General features: G+C 36.3%; 1 protein-coding gene across 1 annotated transcript in view; it reads right to left on the bottom strand.

The window, feature by feature from the left end:
* The window catches only part of LOC124780415 (protein furry), a 1170709-nt gene that overhangs the window by 77409 nt on the left and 1068168 nt on the right, over nt 1-25132 (bottom strand). Inside the window, exons 41-44 of the mRNA XM_047253778.1 lie at nt 16541-16681; nt 14952-15120; nt 7568-7752; nt 5528-5602 (exon numbers count right to left, since the gene is read on the bottom strand). Of these exons, the coding sequence (XP_047109734.1) occupies nt 5528-5602; nt 7568-7752; nt 14952-15120; nt 16541-16681 (570 nt within the window). The remainder of the gene's footprint in view (nt 1-5527; nt 5603-7567; nt 7753-14951; nt 15121-16540; nt 16682-25132) is intronic.

The following is a 25132-nucleotide window of genomic DNA, read 5'->3' as shown; positions in this document are numbered from 1 at the left end:
TTAACAATTATTTTACTCAACTTTATCTATAGCAAATTAAAAATAATAGGTACTGAAAGCATATAAATGAGACTTTGTGGTCCCAAATAGCCTTGAAAGTCAGAAAATCTGCATCTTTGCTAAAGCATGTATTACGCTAATAAAAACAACACTCAAAACATAAAACTAAAGACTTTTACCAACAAAACAGAAAGTAGAACGTATATTGTGACTGAGATCTGTGATATGCAGGCCTTCGCGGAGTGGTTGTGGAAATATGAGACACATTTCACTTATTAATGGAACACAAAATGAGAGAACTCATGCCGTGTTTAGCAATGAAAGCTGGTTTTAAAAACAAACAATTTTACAGACAGTGGAGTAGGCATAGTGGTATTGCAAGAAGTATTGGTTTTACCTTGGTAATTGCGTTTATAAAACCATCCTAGATACAGGGAGACAACCACCATCAGAATATGGAAAATAAATAAAAAATATCATTTATTAAAAGTCAGCTCTACATATATCATTTCCACAACACAGATCTCATCTGCTGTATAATTTTTCAGAAAGTTAGGACACACACAACAAAATTTTAATATACTGAAAGACATGTATATACAGAGATCTCCATGTATTCTTAAAGAATACATACACCTGAACTGGAACTTCCACAGATCAAATGTATGAGGGTTGTTCATGAAATAACACCCCACAATGTTTTTCTCAGAACATACTTATTCTCAGGAGTTAGAATCTAGCGACAATATCAGTTAACATTAGTTTTACATGTACTATTTGGCTAAACAGTCTCCATTACACTCTATGGCACTATGCCAGAGGTGTGGAAGAGCGTGCATTCCCTTTTGCTAAAAGCTTTTTTCCTTTGATTATACCCATATTTTCACTGTATGAATTATGCTCTCATCATCTTCAAAGTGTGTCCCAAGCAGAGAATTCTTAAGTGGTCCAAACACTTGGGACTTCAAGGGTGCCAGGTTTGGGTTATAGGATGGGCGAGGCAATGAGGTCCAATTCAATTTGATCATATGTTTTCAGGTTCTGAGACCTGTGTGTGAGTAAGCATTGTTGTGTTGGAACAAGATTTCTTTTGGATTCTTGTCAGGCTGGTTACCAAGTTTGTTCGGTTATCACATATACCTCTGAATTAATGCTCGACTCTTCTGACAACACATTCACAAGAATGATATCATCACTTCCTTTCACCTTCCATTGGTTTGGGTTGTTGGGTTGGGTTGGGTTTTTTTGGGGGAAGGAGACCAGACAGTGAGGTCATCAGTCTCATAGGATTAGGGAAGGATGGGGATGGAAGTAGGCCGTGCCCTTTGAAAGAAACCATCCCAGCATTTGCCTGGAGTGATTAAGGGAAATCACGGAAAGCCGCTGGACGCGGGATTGAACCGTCGTCCTCCCGAATGCGAGTCCAGTGTCTAACCACTACGCCATCTCGCTCAATACCTGATATCATCACTATTTCAAAAGACTGTCATCATGGCTTTGCCACCAGAGGGAGCTGACTTGAATTTCTTCTTTGGTGAGTGTGGATGGTGCTACTCCAGTGACTGCCTGTTTGTTTCCAGTTCTAAGCAAAGCACTCAGCTTTCATGGCCTGTAATTACCTGTATCAGAGATGCCTCTCCATTGGCCTCAAACTGCTCCAACATTTCAGATGAAATGGCTTTTCTCTGAATCTTGTGTTCTGTTGTGAGCATATTTGGAATGCATCTTCAGCAAATCTTAGAAGATCCAAGAGTCTCAGTCACTGCACATGCACTTCTTCCAATGCTCTATAGAGCTAACAGTCAAGTAGAGATGTGCCAGTCTGCATGAACAATGGCATGATTCACCATACTGGGAGCAGTGGCTGTGACAGGACATCCTGAATGCAGTCAATCATCGAGCCAAATTTTTGCACATCCAGGCGGTTTAACTATCTTTACCCACTGGCCAACAGTACTCCTAACAACTGTATCATTGCCACACATCACAAACAAATGCTTGAGGATATTCACCACTTCTTTTTCCACAACCAAGAATTCAATAATAGTAAGTCGCTTGTAATGAGAGGCTTGCGTACATACCATTTTGATGGTTCACAACGGCTCTGCTGTCTATCAGAACTGTTTGAAACTTTACACTTGTGGAGAAGAAACATCAAATCTGAAACCTCTAAAAGGATGTTTTCCTATATATATTAATTGCTGTAAGGTAAAACAATCTGGGGCCTTATTTATTGAACAACTCTCACAACTCTAGTGAATGTGGTTTTCCATTTTTTTTCTTATATTCTTATTTTAGTTCCAAGTTTTTCCATGTATGGTAGTGTTTTCTGTTGATGAGTGTAGATATACTTTAGAACTTTAAAAAATAGTACCAAGATGAAACCTGGCAAAGACTATAGTAATCAAATTTAGTTTTAAAATGTTTGATTTTGGCCACAAACTGGAGAAATTAAAGAAGCAACCATGCTGTATAGATCATGTATCTAAAGACAAAATATGAACATGGAAGTGACTGTAGCAATTGCAGTCAACTAGGAACTAACTGCGGAGCACATAGTGAAAGATAAAATAATACATAATAAACAAAAAACACGCTGAGGATAACAATATTAAGTGGAAAGAATTTCAGACAAAAAGGTGTTTAAAGGATAAAATAACAATATATTTCATTTGAGAAGCATGAATAAATACTTACATATTTGTTTGTTGTGATAAATATGAAATGGTGATAACAGACTTAAAGTTTCAACTCAAGAAATCCTCGACAAAGTAGACAGTAGATATGTAAAAATGACTTTCTCATGATATATCAGAGAAAATCTTAAGTAACTGTATGGGGCAGTCAATAGCAGACAGTTGCCATAAAGAGAATCCACACTATAAAGAAAAAATTTAGTATATCATGAATATGTTTTGTCATTGTATGAAAATATAACTTTAGAGAGGACAAGTGCAGCACAGCTCTTGAAATTAAGAAGAAAGTAGATAATAAAGATGAGGAGGAGGTAATTTTCCAGTAAAGAGTAATTTTGTGTACAGGTGAGAACAAAGGTTATTCATGGAAAGAAGGAAGGAAGCTCAGAGTTTAATATCCTGTCAATGATGAGATAAAATCGTTGCAGGGTAGAGAAGGAAATCAGTCATGTCCTTTTCAGATGAACCATCCCAGCATGGGCCTTAATATATTTAAGAAAACCTAAATCTGGATGGCCACTGGATACTAGAACTGCCATCTTCCTGAGTGTGGGTTCAGTGTCTTACCACTGTATCACCTTGTTCAGGGATTATTCATAACAGTATTTAGAGTGCCAGGATGTCAACAACATATAAGTTGAAGAAATTTTCTACAAATAGTAATTCAAGTGCTTTGTCAATGTGTTTATTAGAGTCATGGCCAACTAAAAATAATGGAGGAAGGCGTGAGGTTTGAGATGGTCCCCCTATTAGACAGTGCATTGTTACTCATGAATCATCTCACTTGAGGAATAATTTATGCATTATAGGGCAGTACCATATCTGCAGACAAATGTAAATTAGCCCTTGATGGCACTGTAGCTGCATGGAGGTACTGCATGTTTGTGTTGGTTCTACTGAACAAGCTTATTGATTATGAGTTCCAACTGACAAATAATGTCCAGATTTAGTAACAGTAGCACAGTACAGGTAGTAATCACTTTCAGAATAATTTGTAAAGTTTATTTATTGCTAGTACAGGTACCTTAGAGTGTGTGCTTTTTATTTTCTTTATACAGAGTTAGCTTTCCTTAAGTGTAAAAAAATGTTTTCGCAATAAAATTGATGCATTGGTTTTAGTTTTCTCATGAAAATATGTCCATGAAGAGTTTATTACTATGAAAGTCACACATCTGTCCTTACTCTTACTTAACGAACAGTAATCTGTATGGTGTTTGAAGAAACATTTTTCTTAAATTTCAAAATAAAATAAAAATATAATTAAGAGGTTTCAGAGGATAAGAAAAAGTATTCTGAGATGAAGTGTGCAGAAGAGTTTTATCAAGTCTATCATGTGTGAATGAATGGTTTATAAATAGCACAAGTGCTTAGGGAAAGCTGTTGAAGTGAGTGGAAATCTAGCATGAGGCATAAAAGCCACAAAAAATACTGTTTTAATGTGTGTTATTTTTACAGAGTTACTGTGTGCAACTGAATGAAAATCAAATTGAACACTATATGAATTCCATGTCTATGCTTTTTAAAGCATTACCAGAAATGAAACATGCTGTTTTGCTCTGTTTTTTTGCTTATTTCTTGTAGTGTAAAATTACTCTTGGTTTCATTTTGATTGAGCCTCTTGCTGAGGAAAAGTGTAAGGGTACTGATTAGATGAAACTTTCGAGTACAAAGAAGTAAAATGGAGATATAAGTTGTGTTTCTCATATCACTGCACATAAAACAAACCTTTAGATAACATTATTTTTATCAGCAACTGAGGGACTTACAATTCACATACAGCAAAATACTCTTCCAGCACGTAATGCTAACAGTATCTATAAACCACAAGAAGGGACTCATTTATGGAAGCAAAGTTCATGAAAACAGCAACAATAAATTACATGATAGCTTATGGTTGGTTCTATAAAGTATGTCAGTGACATGTTATGGTGGGATGATCTAAATAACTCAACAAAGTAAACATCCCCCCCCCCCCCCCCCACCACACACACACACACACACACACACACACACACACACACACACACACACACAAAGTTGTTTGTCCTTTATTTTGGATCAATAACATCATTTCGTGCAACTGACAAATGTATGGATACATCCCGAGAAAAGAAATGGAACACTTAATTACACAACTGATTAAGAAACTGAGAACCTTCAATTCCACAAGTAAGAAACTGTTCTTCATTTCAAAATAAACATGGGAGCAAGTCCATTCCATATGAAAGAATAATACGCACAAATAAATGTCGATAATAAACATACGGGTTTGAGTACACTTTACTAAAATCTGACTGAAGAGTGTCTTGTCCTTCACATTTCAGAAAAAAGCAATATAGTAGAGTGAGTGAGTGAGTGAGTGTGTGTGTGTGTGTGTGTGTGTGTGTGTGTGTGTGTGTGTGTGTGTGTGTGTAGTGTAGTGTAGTGTAGTGTTCTAAATGTACAAAACCAATAAATGTAAAATACAGTGTTGTACTATCTTAACAATATTGCAAACTTAACAAACATAATGCCTTAACTATTAATGGACTCCATTAATAGACTCAGTCCTTTTACTCAAATTTTTTCATAAAATTTGGAAACCATCACTGACAACTCATCCAAATAGAATTAAATGAAAAGTGCTATTGACTTTATAAATATGGTACCAAAGTAATCATTTCACAATTAGCAAAGCAATGTTGCATGAAGATGGCTGCGGTTCATGTAGCAGAACACCAAAGTTTAGATTTTTGTTGATCCAGATGATAAGTTACAAATGTAAACAGAGCGTCATAGATAATATAAAGACTGGTGTTGAATACAAAATAGTAAAGCATTTGAATTCTTACAGAAGGACTTTTTGGCAATCCAACTCGCTGACCACATGTTGTAAGTAGGTTCACGAGACACTCCCTCACACGACTCTGAAGAGAAAAACAGTACAAAAGTTTATTAAAAAAACAGATAAATCTACTGATGACCTGAGTGAAAAATACAAGAAAATTGAGTGGCTAAATTACTTAGTTCACCAAAGGAATACTGTAATTAGTATTGAATGCATTTTATGTGACATGGTAGTGTGACAGAAGATGATCTTACAGACTACAGATATATGAATGAGGATATGTTATTAATATTTTTTCAGCTTAATTTCAGAATCCCATAAAAATGCTTCAATATTAAACTTTTACATATCCTAAGACACTTCATTAACCTTATTTAAAAAAAGAACATGACAAAAATAATCTTTGGATTTACAAAATTAAAACTGAAAGTTATGAATTGAACTGGTGTATCCTGGCAAAGAATGTGTTTTTAAATCTTTTGAACTACATGCACCATCCAATATAAATCACATCACACTATGAATTTTACTGCATATCACGCAAGGAAACAATTATGGATAGTGACAGTAATGAATGGTAAGTTGTTCTTGCAGAGAAAGAAACCAAATAAACAATACTCATAAGCATTAGGTAGTCACTAATGATATGATTGCAGTCTTGTGCTACAGTTAATGTATATCAGCACTGATGAATAAGAGGCACTTTAAGGTGACAAAGTTCATGGGATAGCAATATGCACATATACAGATGTGATAGTAACACATTCACAAGATATAAAAGGGCAGTGCATTGGCACAGCTGTCATTTGTACTCATGTGATACATGTGAAAAGGTCTCCAAAACAATTATGGCTGTACGACAGGAATTAGCAGGCTTTGAACGTGGAATAATAGTTGGAGCTAAATGCAAAAGACATTCCATTTCAGAAATTGTTGGGGAATTTCATATTCCAAGATCCACAGTGTCAAGAGCGTGCTGAGAATGCCACATTTCTAGCATTAACTCTCACCATGGACAATGCAGTGGGTGACGGGCCTTCATTTGACAACCGAGAGCAGTGGCATTTGCATAAAGCCGTCAATGCTAACAGACAATCAATACTGCATGAAATAACCACAGAAATCAATACGAGATTTATGATGAATGTATCTGTTTAAACAATGCAGCAAAATTTACTGTTAATGGGCTACGACGGCAGAGGACTGATGTGAATGCCTTTTCTAACAGCACAACATGAACTGTAGTGCTTCTCCTGGGCTTATGACCATATTTGTTGGACCCTATAGACTGGAAAACTGCCCTGGTCAGATGGGTCCCAATTTCAGTTGGTATGAGCCAATGGTGGGGTTTGAGTGTGGCACAGACCTTACAAGGCCATAGATCCAAGTTGTCAACAATGCACTGTGCAAGCTGGTTGTGGCTCCACAATGGTGTGGACTGTGTTTATGTGGAATGGACTGGCTCCTGACTGTATTTGAATACTTAGAGACCATTTGCTAAGACAATTTGCTATCATTTACATTCTGAAACAATGATGGAATTTTTATGGATGATACTGCATCTTGTCTCTGGGCCATAATTGTTCACAACTGATTTGAAGGACATTTTGGACAATTTGACTGTATGATTTGGTCTCCAAGATCACCCAACATGAATCCCACTGTACATTTATGGGACGTAATCTGGAGGTCAGTTTGTGCACAAAATCCTGCACCAGCAACACCTTCACAATTATGGAATGTTCAGTATTTCTGTAGGGGACTCCCAATGACTTGTTGAGTCCATGCCACATCGAGTTGCTGCACTACACCAAGCAAAAGAAGTTGTGACACGATATTAGGATATATCCCGTGATTTTTGTCACCTCACTATATTACAATACCATATCAAGTAGGTAGAAGATTTTAATACCGTATCAAGTACGCAGAAAAATTTAGTTTCATTCCCTTTTAGTTTCTAAAATAGCCTCAGAGATTAATTCTTGGAGCACAATGGAAGACAACAGTGACTGGATATGATGATATAGAAAATAAAGATGGAAACCTGTGACATCCAGGGTCTCTTCCAGCCAGCTACCCCTGTATTATCTGCAGGAGATAGTGACACAGAGCGACGTGGTGATGATGCTGCTCCTTCTCCCTGACTATTTTTTTCCTCAATCTTCGTTAGAAATCTACGTCCTATGATTGGAGTCTGAGACAAATCAAATGTGAACTCCATTGTTCTGCCTAGGAAAAGGAAAAAGTTCTATTATACAAATGAAATTAAACTAATTCATATTTTTAAAAATTAACTTTTTGAAGCATACATAAATTGCAATTTAAATGAGAACCACATAAAGTGTGCAAAAAGCAATGATAAAACATATTCAGGAGCTGTGTTCCTTTGATATTACTGTTCACATAAACATGATAAGACAAACACAATCTCAATAGAATATCATCTGCAATGACAAAAGAAAATCTGAATAACATTTAACTTAAGAAAACAAACAAAATAAAAGAGATTATGCTAAAAATTGACAGTCCTTTCAAAACTGCAGTAACATCGAAGTGACAAGTTATTTCTTCAAACTGTGATGCTGAAGATAGCAATGAATTATAACCTGTTCCATACAATTTCAGGCATTCAGCCGCATAAATTCAACTTCTTCTTCAGCTGAATACCGTCCAGCCATCTTCGGAGTGAGTCGAGGTGGCTGACGCTCCAGCACTTGCTCTGTCTTTTTAAACCTGCGCACTGAACCACTGTGCATGCAGCCACAGATACACAAGATGCACAATTATAACCTAGATTATACAAGGGTCATTCAAAAATTAAACTTCCCATTTATTTTCCTAGAAACTACAACAGATACAGAAAATATAATATCTAAATTAAACAGAGCAAGTTTTCAACTATATATATGCTGTCAGTTTTCCACATAATCATCACCATTTGTTATTCACTTTTTTCAATGATGAACAAAAGTCTGCATACCATATTCATGGAAACCTGAACCAGCTAGGACTAGCTACAGTCTTTACAGCTTTAAAAACAGAATCTGACCATATGAAATGCTAGCTACATAGTCCATCTTTCACAAGCTCAAAGATATCGAAATCTGAAGGTGCTAAATCACAAATGTAATCTTCAAGAGTCTGCTAGTTTTGTTCTTTCAATGTCTCGGTGAAACTCTCCCATGGGTCAAACAAACCTGTGACCATTCATGCTGCTCTGATCTGTGTATGTTCAATATCCCCTGTAAGTCAGATTTTTTAAGGGCACACACACTTGAGCAATATTCTAGAATTCATCACGAGTGATTTGTAGCAATCTTCTCTGTAGACTGATTGCACTTTCCCAGTATTCTACCAATAAACTGAAAACTACTACCTGCTTTACCCATGACTGAGCCTCTGTGATAATTCAATTTCACATTTCTACACAGTGTCACACCGAGGTATCTGTATGAGTTGGCTGATTCCAACAGTGGCTCATTGATATTATAGTAATAGGATACTATGCTTTTTCTCATTTTATGAAGTGCACAACTTTACATTTTTGACACTTAAAGCAAGTTGTCAATATTTGCACCACTTTGAAATCTTATCAAGATCTGAATGAATATTTATGTGGCTTCTTTCAGATAGTACTTCATCAAAACTGCATCATATGAAAAAAAGCCTAAGGCTACTGTTAATACTGTCTCCAAGGTCATTAATATACAACATGAACAGCAAGGGTCTCAACACACTTCCCTGGGGCACTTCTACATCTACGATGATTCTCCATCCAAGATAACATGCTGTGTCCTTCCTACCAGAAAGTTCTCAATCCAATCACAAATTTCACTTGATATCCCACATGATCATACTTTTGACAAAGTGGACTGAGTCAAATGTGTTTTGGAAATTAAAAAAATACTGCATCTACCTGCCTGCCTTGATCCAAAGCTTCCAGTAGGTCATGTCAGAAAGGTTTCACATGATCTACACTTTTGGAATCCACGCTGGCTGGCATGCAGAAGGTCATTCTGTTTGAGATACCTCATTATGTTTGAACTCAGAATATGTTCTAAGACTCTACAACAATGTGATGTCAAGGATATTGGACTCTGATAGGGATTCGATCACAATTTTAACGATTTCAGCTGTTTCTCAACACCACTAACACTAATACTTATCTCAGTCATCTTTTTAGTGGTACGAGATTAAACTTGGGCAACTCTCATAGGTTTTCCTTCATAAAGGAGCATGCTCAGGGGCATGCATCTTGCGTGACGAGCACAGGTCCCCAAGCTGGGTCTGGCACTGCTCCCTCTTACTTGTGCCAGGCTCCTCTATCCTATCTGATCTCTTTTGGTCAACTCTTGTTCTTTTCTGACCCCAACGGTATTATGTATGGAGGCCTAGGGTGCCTTTCATTTTCACGCCCTTTAATGGCACTTGTCTTTCTTTGGCCGAGCTCTTCAATTCTTGAAATGTCGGACCCCTTCTATTTTATCTGTCTTCACAATTTCATGTTGTCGTCTTTCATCCTTCATCATTACCTTTCTGAGTAACATCACACTAGGGTGACATCTTAGACAGTCGACCATGAACAGTCTTTTGAAGAATAATTCCACCAACTGCAACCATAAATTGTACGAAAGACAGTATTCGGATTTGGTGGGCTGTCATTCAAAAGATAATGATGGGTCAGAGCACTTAGAAACTCAACAGTCGGTACAAACCGAAAAACATCAAAGGATTAAGCCTAAACAAATCTCACTCTTCTCAACACACAATGTTAACTCCTTGTGCCAAGCTGGAAAATTAAAGTCACTGATATCATGAAGCAACACAACATTGTAATCATGGCTCTTCAAGAAATCAAAAACAGTGATCAAGACCCTATGGAAGCACAGGGATACCGACTTTGAAAAGGAATTTCAGGAAAAAGAGTCAGGAAAAACTGTCCACAATTTAGCAAGGGATTTCTTATAGATCTCAAAATTATCGACTATCATAGAATTCAAGTCTCAGTCCCCCAGACTTGCAACTCTAACTTTGAAATCTGTAAATAAGACATACACAATTATCAATGCATATGCTCTCACCAATCATAAAAATAATACTCTGAATGGCAAAGAGGAAACACAGAAATTTTGTGATCTACTGGATCAAGTCTTAACCAACATTCCTCCATCAAACATAAAAATTCTCCTATGTGATGTCAGTGCTCATCTGGGACAAGAAAGAAAATACAGAGATATCATTGGAAAATGGCCAGCAGATAAATGGACCAACAAAAATGGTCAAAGGTTAATTGAAACTTGTAGAAGCCATAATCTGGTCTCAAAATCAACATGTTTTAAAAGGAAACCTCACAAATTAAAAACCTGGAAACACCCTGATTTCTGAAAGGGTGACTGCCAACTGGACCATGTATGCATGGATAAATTTCACCATTGTGAAGTCTGCAACGTCAATGTTTTAAGGGGTGAAGACTCAGGGTCAGACCACTATGTTGCGAAGAACAAAATAAAATTAACGCCAGTGGTTAAAAAAGATCTCAGAAAAAGCTGGAAGAAAATTTGACCCAACCATCTTAACAAAAAATGAGGAATACACTAGCAAATCAGGTGAAGGATCTGTCAACTATAATATGCTACAAGAATTAACCACCAAATTAAAATCCATACCAGATGAGTTGGCTCCAATAAGTCCCAGGAAGAAACATGAGTGGTGGAATGAAAAACATGACCAGTCATCAGAAAGAAGACACCAAGCTTGGATAAAGCATCAAGCCCAAAAGTCTGAAGAATCACATCTAGAACTAATTAAGCAAAGAAAGTCAATCCATAAAATCATCAGACAGACAAAACACAAACATCTTAAAAATATCCTAGAAAAGGTAGAAGAGAACTTCCCCAAGAAACAGTCAAGAGATTATTACAAAACCTTTGGGAGATATCTTAAAAAGTATGAGTTCCCAATATTGATGCTGAGAGATAATTCAGGAAAGTTGGCACATAGTAATCAAGAAAATGCAGAGATCTTTGCAGAGACTTTGAACAAACTCTTAAATTGTGATGACCCACTGCAAACATTTCAAGTAGACACTGAAGCACCTATTTTAACGACCCCAGACCTACTACATCCTCCAACTATCAATGAGGTTGAGGTTGCTATTCAGGAACTAAAAAATTACAAGGCATGTGATGAAGACCATGTATTAGCAGAAATCTGGAAGAATGCTGGAAAACCTGTGGTCATAAATCTCCACCAACATATAATTGAAACGTTGATCACAGAGAAAATTCTAGAGCACTGGACCTCAGGAATAATCCATTCATTATTTAAAAAAGGAGATAGAACCAACCCAGATAATTACAAAGGAATAACCCTTCTGGACTGCACATACAAAATTTTCTCCTGCATAATTTATAAACAGATCAAAAACATTCTGGAACCAAAACCTGGAGAATATCAAGGAGGATTTCAACCATACAGAAGCTACTCACACCAAATTCTTAGCCTGAAACTAGTAATGGAGTATCACAAGTATAGAAACAAACAGTTATTCATCTCATTCACAGATTTAAAAAAAGCATATGATAGTGTTCATAGACCCACACTTCTAAAAATCCTTGGATCATATGGCCTCCATCCTAAACTGATAAGACTCATGTAACTAACTTTAACTTAAACAAATTCAAAGGTCAACTTTAAAGGAGAAATGTCAAAAGCTTTCACAATAAAAACAGGACTCAGACAAGGTGATGGGTTGTCCCCTTTTTTTCTTTTCAATGTGGCCCTAGATTACATCATGACAATCTGGCAAAAAGAAAATCCATGTAAAATCAAAATTGGAGGAAAAACAGCAATAAGAGCAAACTGCCTTGGGTTTTCCGATGATTTAGCTCTCTTAGCCTTTGACATGGAAGACGTTCGTGCTCAGATCACAAGTCTCCAGAAAATTGCTTCAAAAATAGGATTAGAAATATCCTTTTAGAAAACTGAAATCATGCCCATGAAACCTCTTTGCATAGATAAAATCTTCATAAATGATCAAGCAATTAACATAGTTCTACAATTTAAATATCTTGGAGAAATTATTTTGCACAACTTGGGTGAGAAAGCAACATGGATAAATACAACCAACAAAATGAAAAAAGCACAATTTCTAACCTGGTCAACATATAATAAGAAATGCCAGTCAACAGACACTAAGATCCAACATTACAAAACTGTAACTCTCCTGTAAGCAACTTATGCTTATGAAACTCTGTTCCAAATTAAAAATGAATGAAGAACCGATCAACTCCTCAAGACTGAATGAAGAATTATCAGAACATGCATCAATAAAAAATACCAGGTTGATAGAGTCTGGAGAATACTCCCTAATGAAACTGTCTATTGTGAGACTGACCCAGATTCTGAGTAAATGAGAAAGTTCTGGGCTGAGTGCAAGAAGCAAGTAGTCCAATCTTCAAAGAGAAAGTGAACATGGAATGACTCAAGTGGTCCAATGTGGCCAATCAAGTTAATAATAATAAAAGGAGCATTTGAAAGTGGAGTTAAGCATTTTAGACTTCACTTTGCTACCGTCAATTTCAGTTTCTGTCTCATTTGCTAGGGACTGGACACTAACTTTGGTGCCACTAATAGCCTTTGCATACAATCACAATTTCTTTGGGTTTTATGAAAGATAATTTGACAATATTCTGCTATGCTAACCACTGAAGGATAATACATGCATTCCTCTCTTGACAGCCAAACACATTTCATTCAGCATCTTTCTATCTATAACCCTATGCTTTGTTTTACACCTATTATGCAGTTATCTCTGTTTCTATGGAAGTTTCTTTACAGTGACTGTATACTGTGGGGCATCACTCCCATTATGAATTGTACTGCTGGGTACATATCCATCCAGTGCATGGTCAATTATTCCTTTAAACTAGAGCCGTAGTTCCTCTACATGCTCCTGCTCTGTGCTGAAAGTTTCAAATTCCTCAATGATATTTCTACGACTCTACTGATTTTTTATGTAGTTTACTGAACATTTATATCTTTCTGCTTATTTTAGTTGTCCTTTGTACTTTGGTAATCATTCTTGCCATAACAGTGTCAGGGTCACTGATACGAGTGTTGATGTGGACATCCTCAAAGAGGTCAAGTCTCTTAATTGCCCTTAGATCCAGTATGTTTCCATCATGAATGGGGTTCTGAACTACCTGTTCTAGGTAGTTTTCAGAGAGGGCATTCAAGAATGTTTCACAAGATATCTTATCACACTCACACAAATCTGTAATTTTCCCAATTGACTGTTGGATGATTAAAATCTCTACTGATGATTACAGTATGACTGGGGAATTTATGTAAAAGTGAACTGAGGTTTTCTTTAAAGTTTTCGGTTACTTCAGGAGATGAGTCTCGTGGGCGACAGAAGGATTCAACTACCATTTCATGCCCACCCTTGATACTTAGCCTTGTCCAAACAGTCTCACATGCATCTTCAATCTCTAGCTTGGTGGAATTGAGTTTCTTGTCTACTGCAACAAATACACCACCCCAATTTCCTATTTTACCATTTATTCATACTGTGAGACCCTGTCCATTATTCCTATTTTGTAAGGAACAATCTAATGCATTTACTTAGATCCATCAACAGTGTCCACGTTTGCATCCCCAAAATTAAGGAAATCATTTTATGCTAAGTTTTTATCACAAATGAGTATTCATCTCCAGACACTAAGACCCAGCCTTTGAACCTGAAGATGACAGTGGCTATGTGGGTGTGAGAGTTGCGCTCGTGTGAATGTGTGCATGTTTTTTTTTTTTTTTTTTACTTCTGATGAAGGACTTAGTCCAAAAGCGGAATATTTGTAACATTGTGTTTTATTGTGCCTCTCTGTGACACAGTGCCTTCTCTATGTGATGAGTTGCAATCTGTCCTTTTCTTATGGTTGTTACAGGTGTTATCTGCATATACATCATTATATTACAGTCTGATTTTCTATTAAGTACAAAGCTCTAATCCAATACTACTTCTGGAATGATATCTACAGATTCAACTGGTTGATTTATTAGCTCAAGTTTGATGCTTTCTTAGTCTGTCCATCTGATTACTCATTTCTCTCTGTGTTCAGTGTGCAAGTGCCTGTCACTGAGTACTTTCACTTATGCTGAATATAACTTTTTTTTAGCAATGAAGCTAGTTTGTTAAAACTGCATTAAATGCACTTGAGGGCTCTTTCTGTTGTTTTATGGTTGTGTTTTACCTCTATGTATCTAAAGTTATACTTGTACTTTCACATTTACCTCTGTTACTATTTGTGTAAAACAGTAGGTACGTTAAGTGAAATCTGATGTCAAGGAACATGGGAATAACTTACAAACAAGCTGACATAATATAGCCTGCACTGTTTCTTGAACTATTTACTTAAAAATCACATTACCTGGCAGTTCTTTTTTTGTGAATATTTCGCCGTCTGCAAAAGAAGGGTGTGGTGAATTAGCACTATTTTCCCAGTGAGGAGGATGCAGAGCTGTAGGAGGTGCAACAAGTGTTGAGGAACGTGTGACAACCAACTTAAGAATCTTGAGTGCTTCCTTATAGTGAGGACCCTGGTAAAACCAAAAAAGGATATTCAACATGTAATTACTAGCAAATATATGATGTCAAATTCTACGAAATGTTTGTTTTCAAATGTTACAGCTGGAAAGTTACACACACAGGCAATGCAAGTGTAAAGTGTTGTACAAAATCATTTTTCTGTTTTCTGAAAATATTTGTCTGCAAAGTTGAGAAAGTTTGACGTGTGAGTATTACTGAATTTTGCACCTATGTAGTTAATAACATTTGTCAGAGTAAGACCTAATAAGGAAACTCAAAAACAAACTTTACATTTGTTTATCAGTTTATGTAACAGATGAGAAGAACTAGAACATCAAAACACCTTATAACGCAAGTTGAATTTTTAATATAATAACAGGTGTGCATGAGTACCATTTAGGTCAGGAACATCAGACACATTTCTTCCATAGGTCTTCTCCTGACTTATCTTATTCACATGGCCAATTCTGAGATATTGTCACATTATAAGATTGGCACTACGACTGAATATCTCAAAACTAGTTATGTGAATAAAGAAATAAAAAAAAAGGAGTGCTAACATTGGCTGTGGGTCAATTACTCATTGTTTTCCAAAACATATTATTTGCATGTATACTATCATTTTTGTGTATGGTTTTGAGAGATGTTCTTTGTTCTGGTTGGAAGTTTCCATCAGTTTTTCTATATTATTGCTTCGTCTCCTTTCTTGTAAAGTGGTCTTGACGACAACTCAAAAATAAGCCTGTCTCGAAAAATATAACAATAGAGAGATTCATTTGCTGGCAGTAATTTTATATTGGTGAAGCTCAGGTGTACAGCATCTGATAGTTTACTATTAATTTCAACATAAACACTAAAACATTTATTTTGAAGGAAGTTTATAGCATTGAAAACTTGGTTTGGAGATTTAGGATGCAGCTGAATTGGACATAACTTATTTTCAGACATAATTCTCAAAAACAGTGGGCTATAGCTTATGGGAATGTTTGCTCTCTGCCTGGCAAATGATTGATTATACTAGACTTTTTATGGTATTTTAAGTACAATCATCATTGGGCCTTTTGTTTATCTATATCTGCACTACTTTCTTTAAAAAAAAAAAAATCACACAATTTTCATTTTGACACTAGGTAATTTTTTATGCTATTGGCATTAATCTTTTCAACCGGTTATCCACTGACACTTGTTTGGTTATAAGAACAAAAACTGCTCCAAACCACTAAATAAAAAAGGAGAATGTGTGTGTGTGTGTGTGTGTGTGTGTGTGTGTGTGTGTGTGTGTGTGTGTGTGAGTGAGTGAGTGAGTGAGTGAGTGAAAGTTGAAAGTTGTAATAAACTATTCCACCCATCTCAATTTTAAAAAGAGATTGTATCAAAAAGTTGGTTTAAAGAGATAACCTACAAAATTATTATATATGAGGAATTTCTTACCTCTATATATTTTGCAATTACTCTTAGCAGGTCAGCATTAATTAGCTGCACAGCAGCTGATGCTAAATCCACATAATGCAGCATGCAGTGAATAATACCTAATATAGGTAACTGTATAATAGCTGGTCCTTTTTCCAGTACCTAGGAATTATGTGAAAAAAGATGAGATAATGAAATACATAAAAATGTCTCTTCAATAACAATAAAAGAGAAAGTCATAAATGGAAACAAATTGCATGAAGTAAAAGCTTTTGGCAGTTACATTTGGCATTACTGTATTGCATTTCTGTGCTACTAAATATAATTTCTTTTGGGCTCAAAGATAAAACAGGAAGTAGTAAAACAAGGTGAAATGTAGTGTAAGTTGCATAAGCCTAAATAAAGAGAGACAACATGACAAAGAGAAAATGAAATGAAGCCACATTCCAATAATGAACAGAGTAAATGTAACCACTCACTGTATGACTGAGATCATTTATTAAACATTCAGACCAATATTCTTTCTCAGAGATAACAGACTAAACACACACACACACACACACACACACACACACACACACACTACATTGTCCCAGTCCTACAGCATGGACTAACTGGTGCCAAATTTCTATCGTATTTTCTTGAGTCTATCTTCCTTTTCCTTCATTCTCATGCCCCCCTCCCCCTCCCCCTCCCCCTCCCCCTCCCCGTGTGTGTGTGTGTGTGTGTGTGTGTGTGTGTGTGTTTTAGCTCCAAGGCAGAACACTGTCTGGAAACTTTGTGATATTTTAATATTGTTTATGTGCTTGTTAACTACTCAACACTTCAAGTGTATGTTTAGTGGTTATGTTTACTCCTACCATTATTTGTATTCCATGTGTGAGCTCCTGTGTCATGATATTATACATATTATTTACAGCACACACAAAGAATCTCTGCATCCACAAGCAGTCATCTACAGTATAACCAGACTTGGTCCATTCATCTACTAAATATTAAATGCAAATTACTAAATCACTGACTGAGTGCTGTGAACAATTCAGTGGAATATAGCACAGATTCATCAGGAGAAGAGAGTGACACTATAAAACATTAGAATCCACTAACAACATCCATTTCTAGTCTCCCTTACTCATACGTTAATTTCACCTGCCAGTGATGTGACTTTCCTAACAAACGAAATTTTGAAGAGTGGTTACAGGTTTAATAATAATAATAATAATAATAATAATAATAATAATATCTCTTCTAGTGGAAACACTGTACTGTTTGCCAATGACTAGAACAATTTTTGATAATAGTCCCATCCTCAGTCCTTTCTGCTTTCACTTCGATAGATATTTTGACTGGACTACAAATAATAGGCCAAGAACTGTCTTGGATTATTCTTTGTGTAATAGTATACTCGGCGGCACTGCCTAACTTACAGAATTACTAGGTCAGCGATTCTATGTACTTATAAATTTTTAAATACATACGTACCTCATCTCTGAGTTCTGGTATGTGCACTGATTGTGCATTTTGGGAACTTGCGAGAGTATTTATCAGCAAATAAAGTTAGATATCTTTTTTTCCTTTTTATAAAATTGATCCGTGCGTGGTGGGCAGTACTTCTGTTACCACTAACTGATTAGTCACTTCCCTTTTCCACTCACGAATGGTGCATGGGAAGAATGTGTTGGCTTTCATTTCTCACATTTTCTCATTGTGGTCATTTTGGGAGATGTATGTGGGAGAAAGTAATATGTTGTTCGACTCTTATTGGAAAGTACTCTCTGGAAATTTCAACAGTAAATATTTCAGCGAAGTACAATGCCTCTCTTGTAGCATCTGCACTGGTGTTTTTGAGAATTTCTGTAACACTCTCGTGCCAACCAAATGATCCAGTGACAAAATCCACCCACTCTTCATTGGATCTTCTCTATCTTTTCTATCATTCATGCCTAGTAAGCATCCCAGATTGATGAAAAATACTCAAGAATCAAATAAGTGCCTTGTAAGCCACTTCTTTCATGGAGAAGTTACATTTCCTTAAGATTCTTCCTATGAATCTCAATCTAGCAACTGCTTTTCCTGCTATTTGTTTTATGTGGTATATTCCACTTAATGTTGCTCTGGATAGCTACTCCTGGATATTTTACAATAGATATTGTTTCCTAAAAGTTGTCATCAGTAGTGTAGTAGTAGTACAGAAGTGGATTTATTTGCCTCTTTATGTGCAATATGTTGCATTTATTGATGTTCAGGATCAGCTGCCAGAGTCTGCAACATTCATCAATCCTCTGTAGGTCATTCTGCAACTCTGGCTTTGCTGATTTCTTATAGGCAACATCATCATCTGTGAATAGCCTTAACAAACTTACGACACATTCTACCAGATCATTTATATTCATTGTAAACAGCAAAGGTCCCATCACATTTTCCTGAAGTACTTCGGAAATTACCTTTACATCTGTCGATTTTGTCCCATTAAGAGCAATGTGTTGAGTTCTGTCTGCAAGGAAATCTTGAATCCAGTCACAAATCTGGCCCAATACTCAGTAAACTCCATTTTTTTCACTAAACAGCAGTCTGAGATGGTGTCACATATCTTTCTGTAGTCACAAAATATGGCATCAACCTGGACACCATTCTGTACATTGGACACCATTGTCTATGGTGTTATGGATCTCATGGAGGAACAGAGAGAGAAGAGTTTCACAGGATCTCTGTTTGCAGAATACATGTTTATTTGTATAGAAGAGATTTTTGTTCTCCAAAAGGTCATAATCCTTGAGCATAAAACATGTTCCATAATTCTACGATATTTACAACAAAATTCTAAATACCATCAAAAATGCACGGAAGCTGCTGCCTCATTGCCGTCCAGCATGCTGGAAATAAATAACTACAACAGATTGCTGTGAATGATACAGGCTTATTAACTGTGTGCCTTTGTCCTATGACCCCTCTTGTAAACAGGAATGACATACACTTTTTTCCAATAACTAGATACTCTTCATTGCTACAGCAACTTACGATAAGGAGAGGAGGAGCAAGTTTTTTCACATAACATTTGTAGAATCATGCTGGTGTCATACATGGTCCTGATGCCTTTCTGTTGCTGAGCAATTGTAGCTGCTTCTCTATTCTGCGATCAGTATCTCAATATCTGCTACTTTGATGTTCATACGATGATTGAAGGAGAGACTGTATTGCGATCTTATGAAGTGAACCAATTTTGGAAGACTGAATTCAGCATTTTGGTCTTCTCTCTATTATCTTCCATTTCAGTGCCAGTAAGGTCACTAGGTTACTGAATAGGTGATTTAAAACTGCTTACCGATTTTATGTAAGACCATAACATCTTAGGGTTTATTGTCAGATCGGTTGACAAAATTTTACTTTCAAAGTCATTCAATGCTTGTCTCATTGCTCTCCTTATGCTCATTTTCACTTTGTTCAGCCCTCTTCTTTTTTTTTCCCCCGGCTAGGTTTTGACTTCTCTTGAATCTGTGATGAAGCTCTCTTTGTTTACTTAAAAGTTGTCTAACACGGCTATTAAACCATCGTGGGTGTTTCCCATCCCTTCAGATCTTGCTTGGAACATACTTGTCTATGTCATATTGAAGGATTCTTTCGAATTTTTTTCACTTGTGCTTCACATCATCAGCACCAAATATTTGATGCTGACTACTCAGGTACTCTGCAATTTGCTAGGCAAAAATATTATACTACCTTTCTTAACATTTCTTGAAATATCCATAGTCATAGTTGCTATCACAGCCTTATGATCACTGATATCTGCATCTATGTTAACTGATGCAGCAAGTTCAGATCTATTTGTTGCTAGGAGCTCCAAGATGGTACTTCATGAGTTGGTTCTCTTTATTATCTGCTTGAAGTATTTTTTGGACAAGACATTCAGGACAAATGTCACACGAATCCCCGTCTCTGGCATCAGTTTTGACAGCACGACTCTCCCAAGCCATATCTGGCACGGCGAAGTCACCCTTTATTACAATGAAATGAACAGGAAAGTTATTAACAACATTCTGCAAGTTCTTTCTGAAGCTCTCCATCACTACAGCTCATGACCCAGATAGTCTATAACAGCATCTGATCATCTGATTACCACTTTTGACTGACCTTTGATGCTTAACTTTACTCAGATTAATTCACAATCGGAATCCATGATAACCTCACTAGATATGATTGAGTTCCTTACAGCAATAAGTACACTGCCAACAATAGTGACTAACCTATGCTTATGATAAATATTCCAATAGATTATTTATGTGAGAAATATTTTCTACTGGTTAGTCTTCAACCATACATGTTACAGACCACACAGACCATAATTTCTATTGTAGATCTGAGTCCTTGGTGCAGCAGGCCTTGTGGAGGGGGACAGAAAAGAAGAAAAAGTGAGTGGGATGGTGGGCTTCCCTAGTATTTGTGACACGCTATTTAATGCAGCAATTCAAAGTCTATTGCAAGGGCTCACAGGAGCAATTATACAATGTGCTTTATAGCTGAGAGCAGGGATATTTCCTTCTGAGTCTCACTTGACAAACAGCCACACAGTGGCAACATGATCTTGACAGTTAATGACACAAAAACCTACACTTGCGTGAGTTTTTCTGTGAGAAACATGAGCTAGAGATTGTACTTGGTCTGCTACCTGGCCCTAAGACACTTGTCACATCATTGTGATGGTTACATGCAATTTAATTTTATGGTGACAATATTCAACTCATTTTTATGCCATACAGAATGCTTCTCTAAACAGTGTTTTGTGGGATTTGCATCCAAACACAAATTTGAAATCACAAAATCAAATTTCACATTTCTAGTGTAGGTGACAAAAACTTTAGAAACTTCTCCTTTGCTTTTGACTAACGCAGTATGCAAGATTTATAATGTCTTTCCAGTGCTCAGAAAAGTATGCTGAAGTAAAGCCAACACAATTTTACAAATAATGGGTTTTCTATTTAAATGAAACTATGGTTTTCAAACTTTGTTTGCTGTTGCTGCTACTTTGAGTGGTGACATTTCTGTACTGCTTCCTGATGAATTCACAGTGAAACAGCTGGCTCCATTTAAATATGTAAGCATGCCAACATGTAATGTGGAATGTACTTTTTCATTTTAGAAGTCCTTTTTTCAAGGAGAGTCATTACTTTTTTTTCCGACTAACAGCACAAGGATGATATTCATCACCAATGGCAATATAATCTTGTGAAAGCATTTTTCTGATCAAGAGACTATTTTGGTCTGTATATTGTTCTTCAACACCGCTTTTACATCTGCTTTGTTTTCCAACATGAAGAATGTAACCAAGAAAGTTTGGTGTAAAAATTTCTGTACCTTGTAATAAATAAAGGAAATTCAATTGTTCCAACATTTGTTAAGATAGCAAACATGGTAAGTAATGATTACACCTGCAGACATGTAGGAGGACAATTCTACTTCTTGGTCTAATGTTGCATTTGAATGTTTAAGAAAATGAATGGAGTAATGAAACGCAAAGTCAAATATTTTAGACATGTACATGCATGTGTGATGTGTAACAATATTATTTTCTGTATAGTGTATTTTATAAACCTCCAGACTAATGTTTGAACACTAAGAATGTTGACTATGGATACAAGAATTGGGCAACACCATTTCTACTGGACACTATAAGGGCAATGTTGGATGTGTGTGAGATTTGCGGTCATCCTACTACTTATAATTAATTTTGCATCCACTAATGGAGAAATCGACGTTGACAAAATGGCTCTTAATCATATATTTTGATATGAGCAACATAATTGTATTTAAAAAGACAACAATGAGATATAAAACATGGAGGACAGACTTCAGCACTCCATGCTGTAACAGAGCAAGCAATTAATTTAGTGTTAATGGTTTGAGAAAAGAAATTATGGGAACATTCTTTGAAGATACTGTTAAGGGTAAGTATTTCCTCACTGTGTTGCTGGAAAACATTGAGCCAAGACTTCACCAATTACATCAAACCTAAGAACTTTTTGCACAGCTGCGTAGCACACTGACAGATGCTAAAAAAATCATTGATGTGGCATGCCATGGTTGATGTGAGTAGAATGGTCGATAAAGACGTTTCCATAGAACATATAGTTACTGTTTTTTACTACATTTTAAAATGTTGGTTAAGGTGTTTTTCTAGCAACTTCAACTATTTTGAGTCTCTGTGGCTGTAATGGAAGAAAATTGAAATATGGAAACAAGAGTCAACAGTTTCCATGAACATATGTGTGTGAATGAGAAATGCGTACTTCTTGCAAGGAGGCACCATAAAAGAGAAACAATACATACAACAAGGAGTATCAATGAGTGAATGATTAAATAAATAATTAAACAAATAAATGGAAATAGGAGTACAACAAGGCAGTATGCTAGGTCCCATTTTAATTCTTACCCATACAAATGAAATCCACACCTTAAATAGTGGAACCAATATCCTGCTATTCTCAAATGATACTAATGTGATAATAAGTTTGCTGAAGCAATTGCTGTTTACAACTGCTGATCAAGTCCTCAAGTACGTCCACTCTTGGTTCAAGGCAAACAAGTTCACATTAAATGTAGATACAACAAATTACATGGAATTTAGGAAAATAAGTAAAAATTTAAATCTAAATTGGGCGTTCGGTAAAAAACCCATAGACGGAGTAGCATCTACAATACTACTGGGGATTTATGTTGATGAAAACTTCAATTTTAAAGACAAGGTAATAAAACCAACAAAGAAACAAAATTCAACCTGCTTTAGAATTACTGCAAACACCTGTACCTGTGATGTGCCACAATGGCATGCTTTGTCTCCTTTCAGTTTCTCACACAGACGAATGTGAGCCATATTGGTATTGAACTTTAGAACAGACTCCCAGTCTGCATAGAAAGTTAGGGGAAGAAAGGAATTTAAAGCAGAACTTAAAAAATTTCTACTCAAACAATGGTTTTATTAGGTTGTTGGCCAACAACATTTTTCTGATAATGTTCATATTAAGTCAAAACTAAAAAACTGTCTTTCATCCCTTTACATTTACATATCTAACAGACAGCTGTTGTCTGAGGTAAAATCTTTGCTGAATAATTGTTGAAAGGATTTACTGGTTAGGGAGAACAAAAGTAAGGGTCTTTCCTTGGAAAACAGAGTATGAATTTATAATAACACGAGGATATATGTATATAAATTTGTATAATGTTATGAATATAATAGAGGGAAACATACCATGTGGGAAAAATATATCTAAAAACAAAGATGATGAGACTTACCAAACAAAAGTGCTGGCAGGTCGATACACACACAAACAAACACAAACATACACACAAAATTCAAGCTTTCACAACAAACAGTTGCTTCATCAGGAAAGAGGGAAGGAGAGGGAAAGACGAAAGGATGTGGGTTTTAAGGGAGAGGGTAAGGAGTCATTCCAATCCCGGGAGCGGAAAGACATGTCTGCTTGTGTCTGTGTATGTGCGGATGGATATGTGTGTGTGTGCGAGTGTATACCTGTCCTTTTTTCCCCCTAAGGTAAGTCTTTCCGCTCCCGGGATTGGAATGACTCCTCACCCTCTCCCTTAAAACCCACATCCTTTCGTCTTTCCCTCTCCTTCCCTCTTTCCTGATGAAGCAACTGTTTGTTGCGAAAGCTTGAGTTTTGTGTGTATGTTTGTGTTTGTTTGTGTGTCTATCGACCTGCCAGCCCTTTTGTTTGGTAAGTCTCATCATCTTTGTTTTTAGATATATTTGTATAATGTTATGTATATACAGGTTGTTCAGAAATTCCCATTACAAACTTCTAGGGATTTTAGAAGGAAGTGAGTACATAATATTTTGAATAGAAACCCATGTCCGGAAATGAAACCATCTCCGTTCCATGACAGTTTCAATTCATATATTTAACTTGTCCACTTCTGCTTGAGGAATTGAATTAGGAATGACACAGTGTGCTGTTATTAGGTAACAATTCAAAAGGAAACACAACAAAATATCCATTTGTCACTTAAGCACATTTATTTGTTTTCACACTGAAGAGACAGAGGAAGATCTGTTGGTACAAGACCTACCCATTGCACTAGAAATTGAAGAGACACTAGATGGGGTGGAGAGTGCATATCAGAACATGCTTCATAGGTGCAATGTCTGTAACAACATTGGTGGTCACCACATTGAGACACCGTAATGCATCAGTGCTGTTCTGTATGTACAGTATGCTTCGTTGTTTTTTTGTTTTGTAACACACAACGTCTTAGTGTTAATAGAACAAATGTGCTCCAGTGATAAATGGGTGTTTCATTATGTTTCCTTTTGAACTACTACACCTAATACCTGTACTGCGTCTTGCCTAATTCAATTCCTCAAGCAGAAGTGCACGAGTCAAACATCTGAACTGAAACCATCACATAATGGAAATAGTACATTTCTGGATATGGGTTCCTATTCAAAATATTATGTGCTTACTCCCCTCTACATGTCATAGAAGTATTAACAGGAATTTCTGAACACTTTGTAATTGTATGTTCCATTTCCTTATAATGATTTCACATAAAATTTATATACATATTTGGACAACATCCATACAATATTTATTGTCTACAGAT

Source organism: Schistocerca piceifrons, chromosome 1, assembly GCF_021461385.2.
Source record: "Schistocerca piceifrons isolate TAMUIC-IGC-003096 chromosome 1, iqSchPice1.1, whole genome shotgun sequence".
NCBI lineage: Eukaryota > Metazoa > Arthropoda > Insecta > Orthoptera > Acrididae > Schistocerca > Schistocerca piceifrons.
This window is presented reverse-complemented; position numbering and strand designations above follow the sequence as displayed.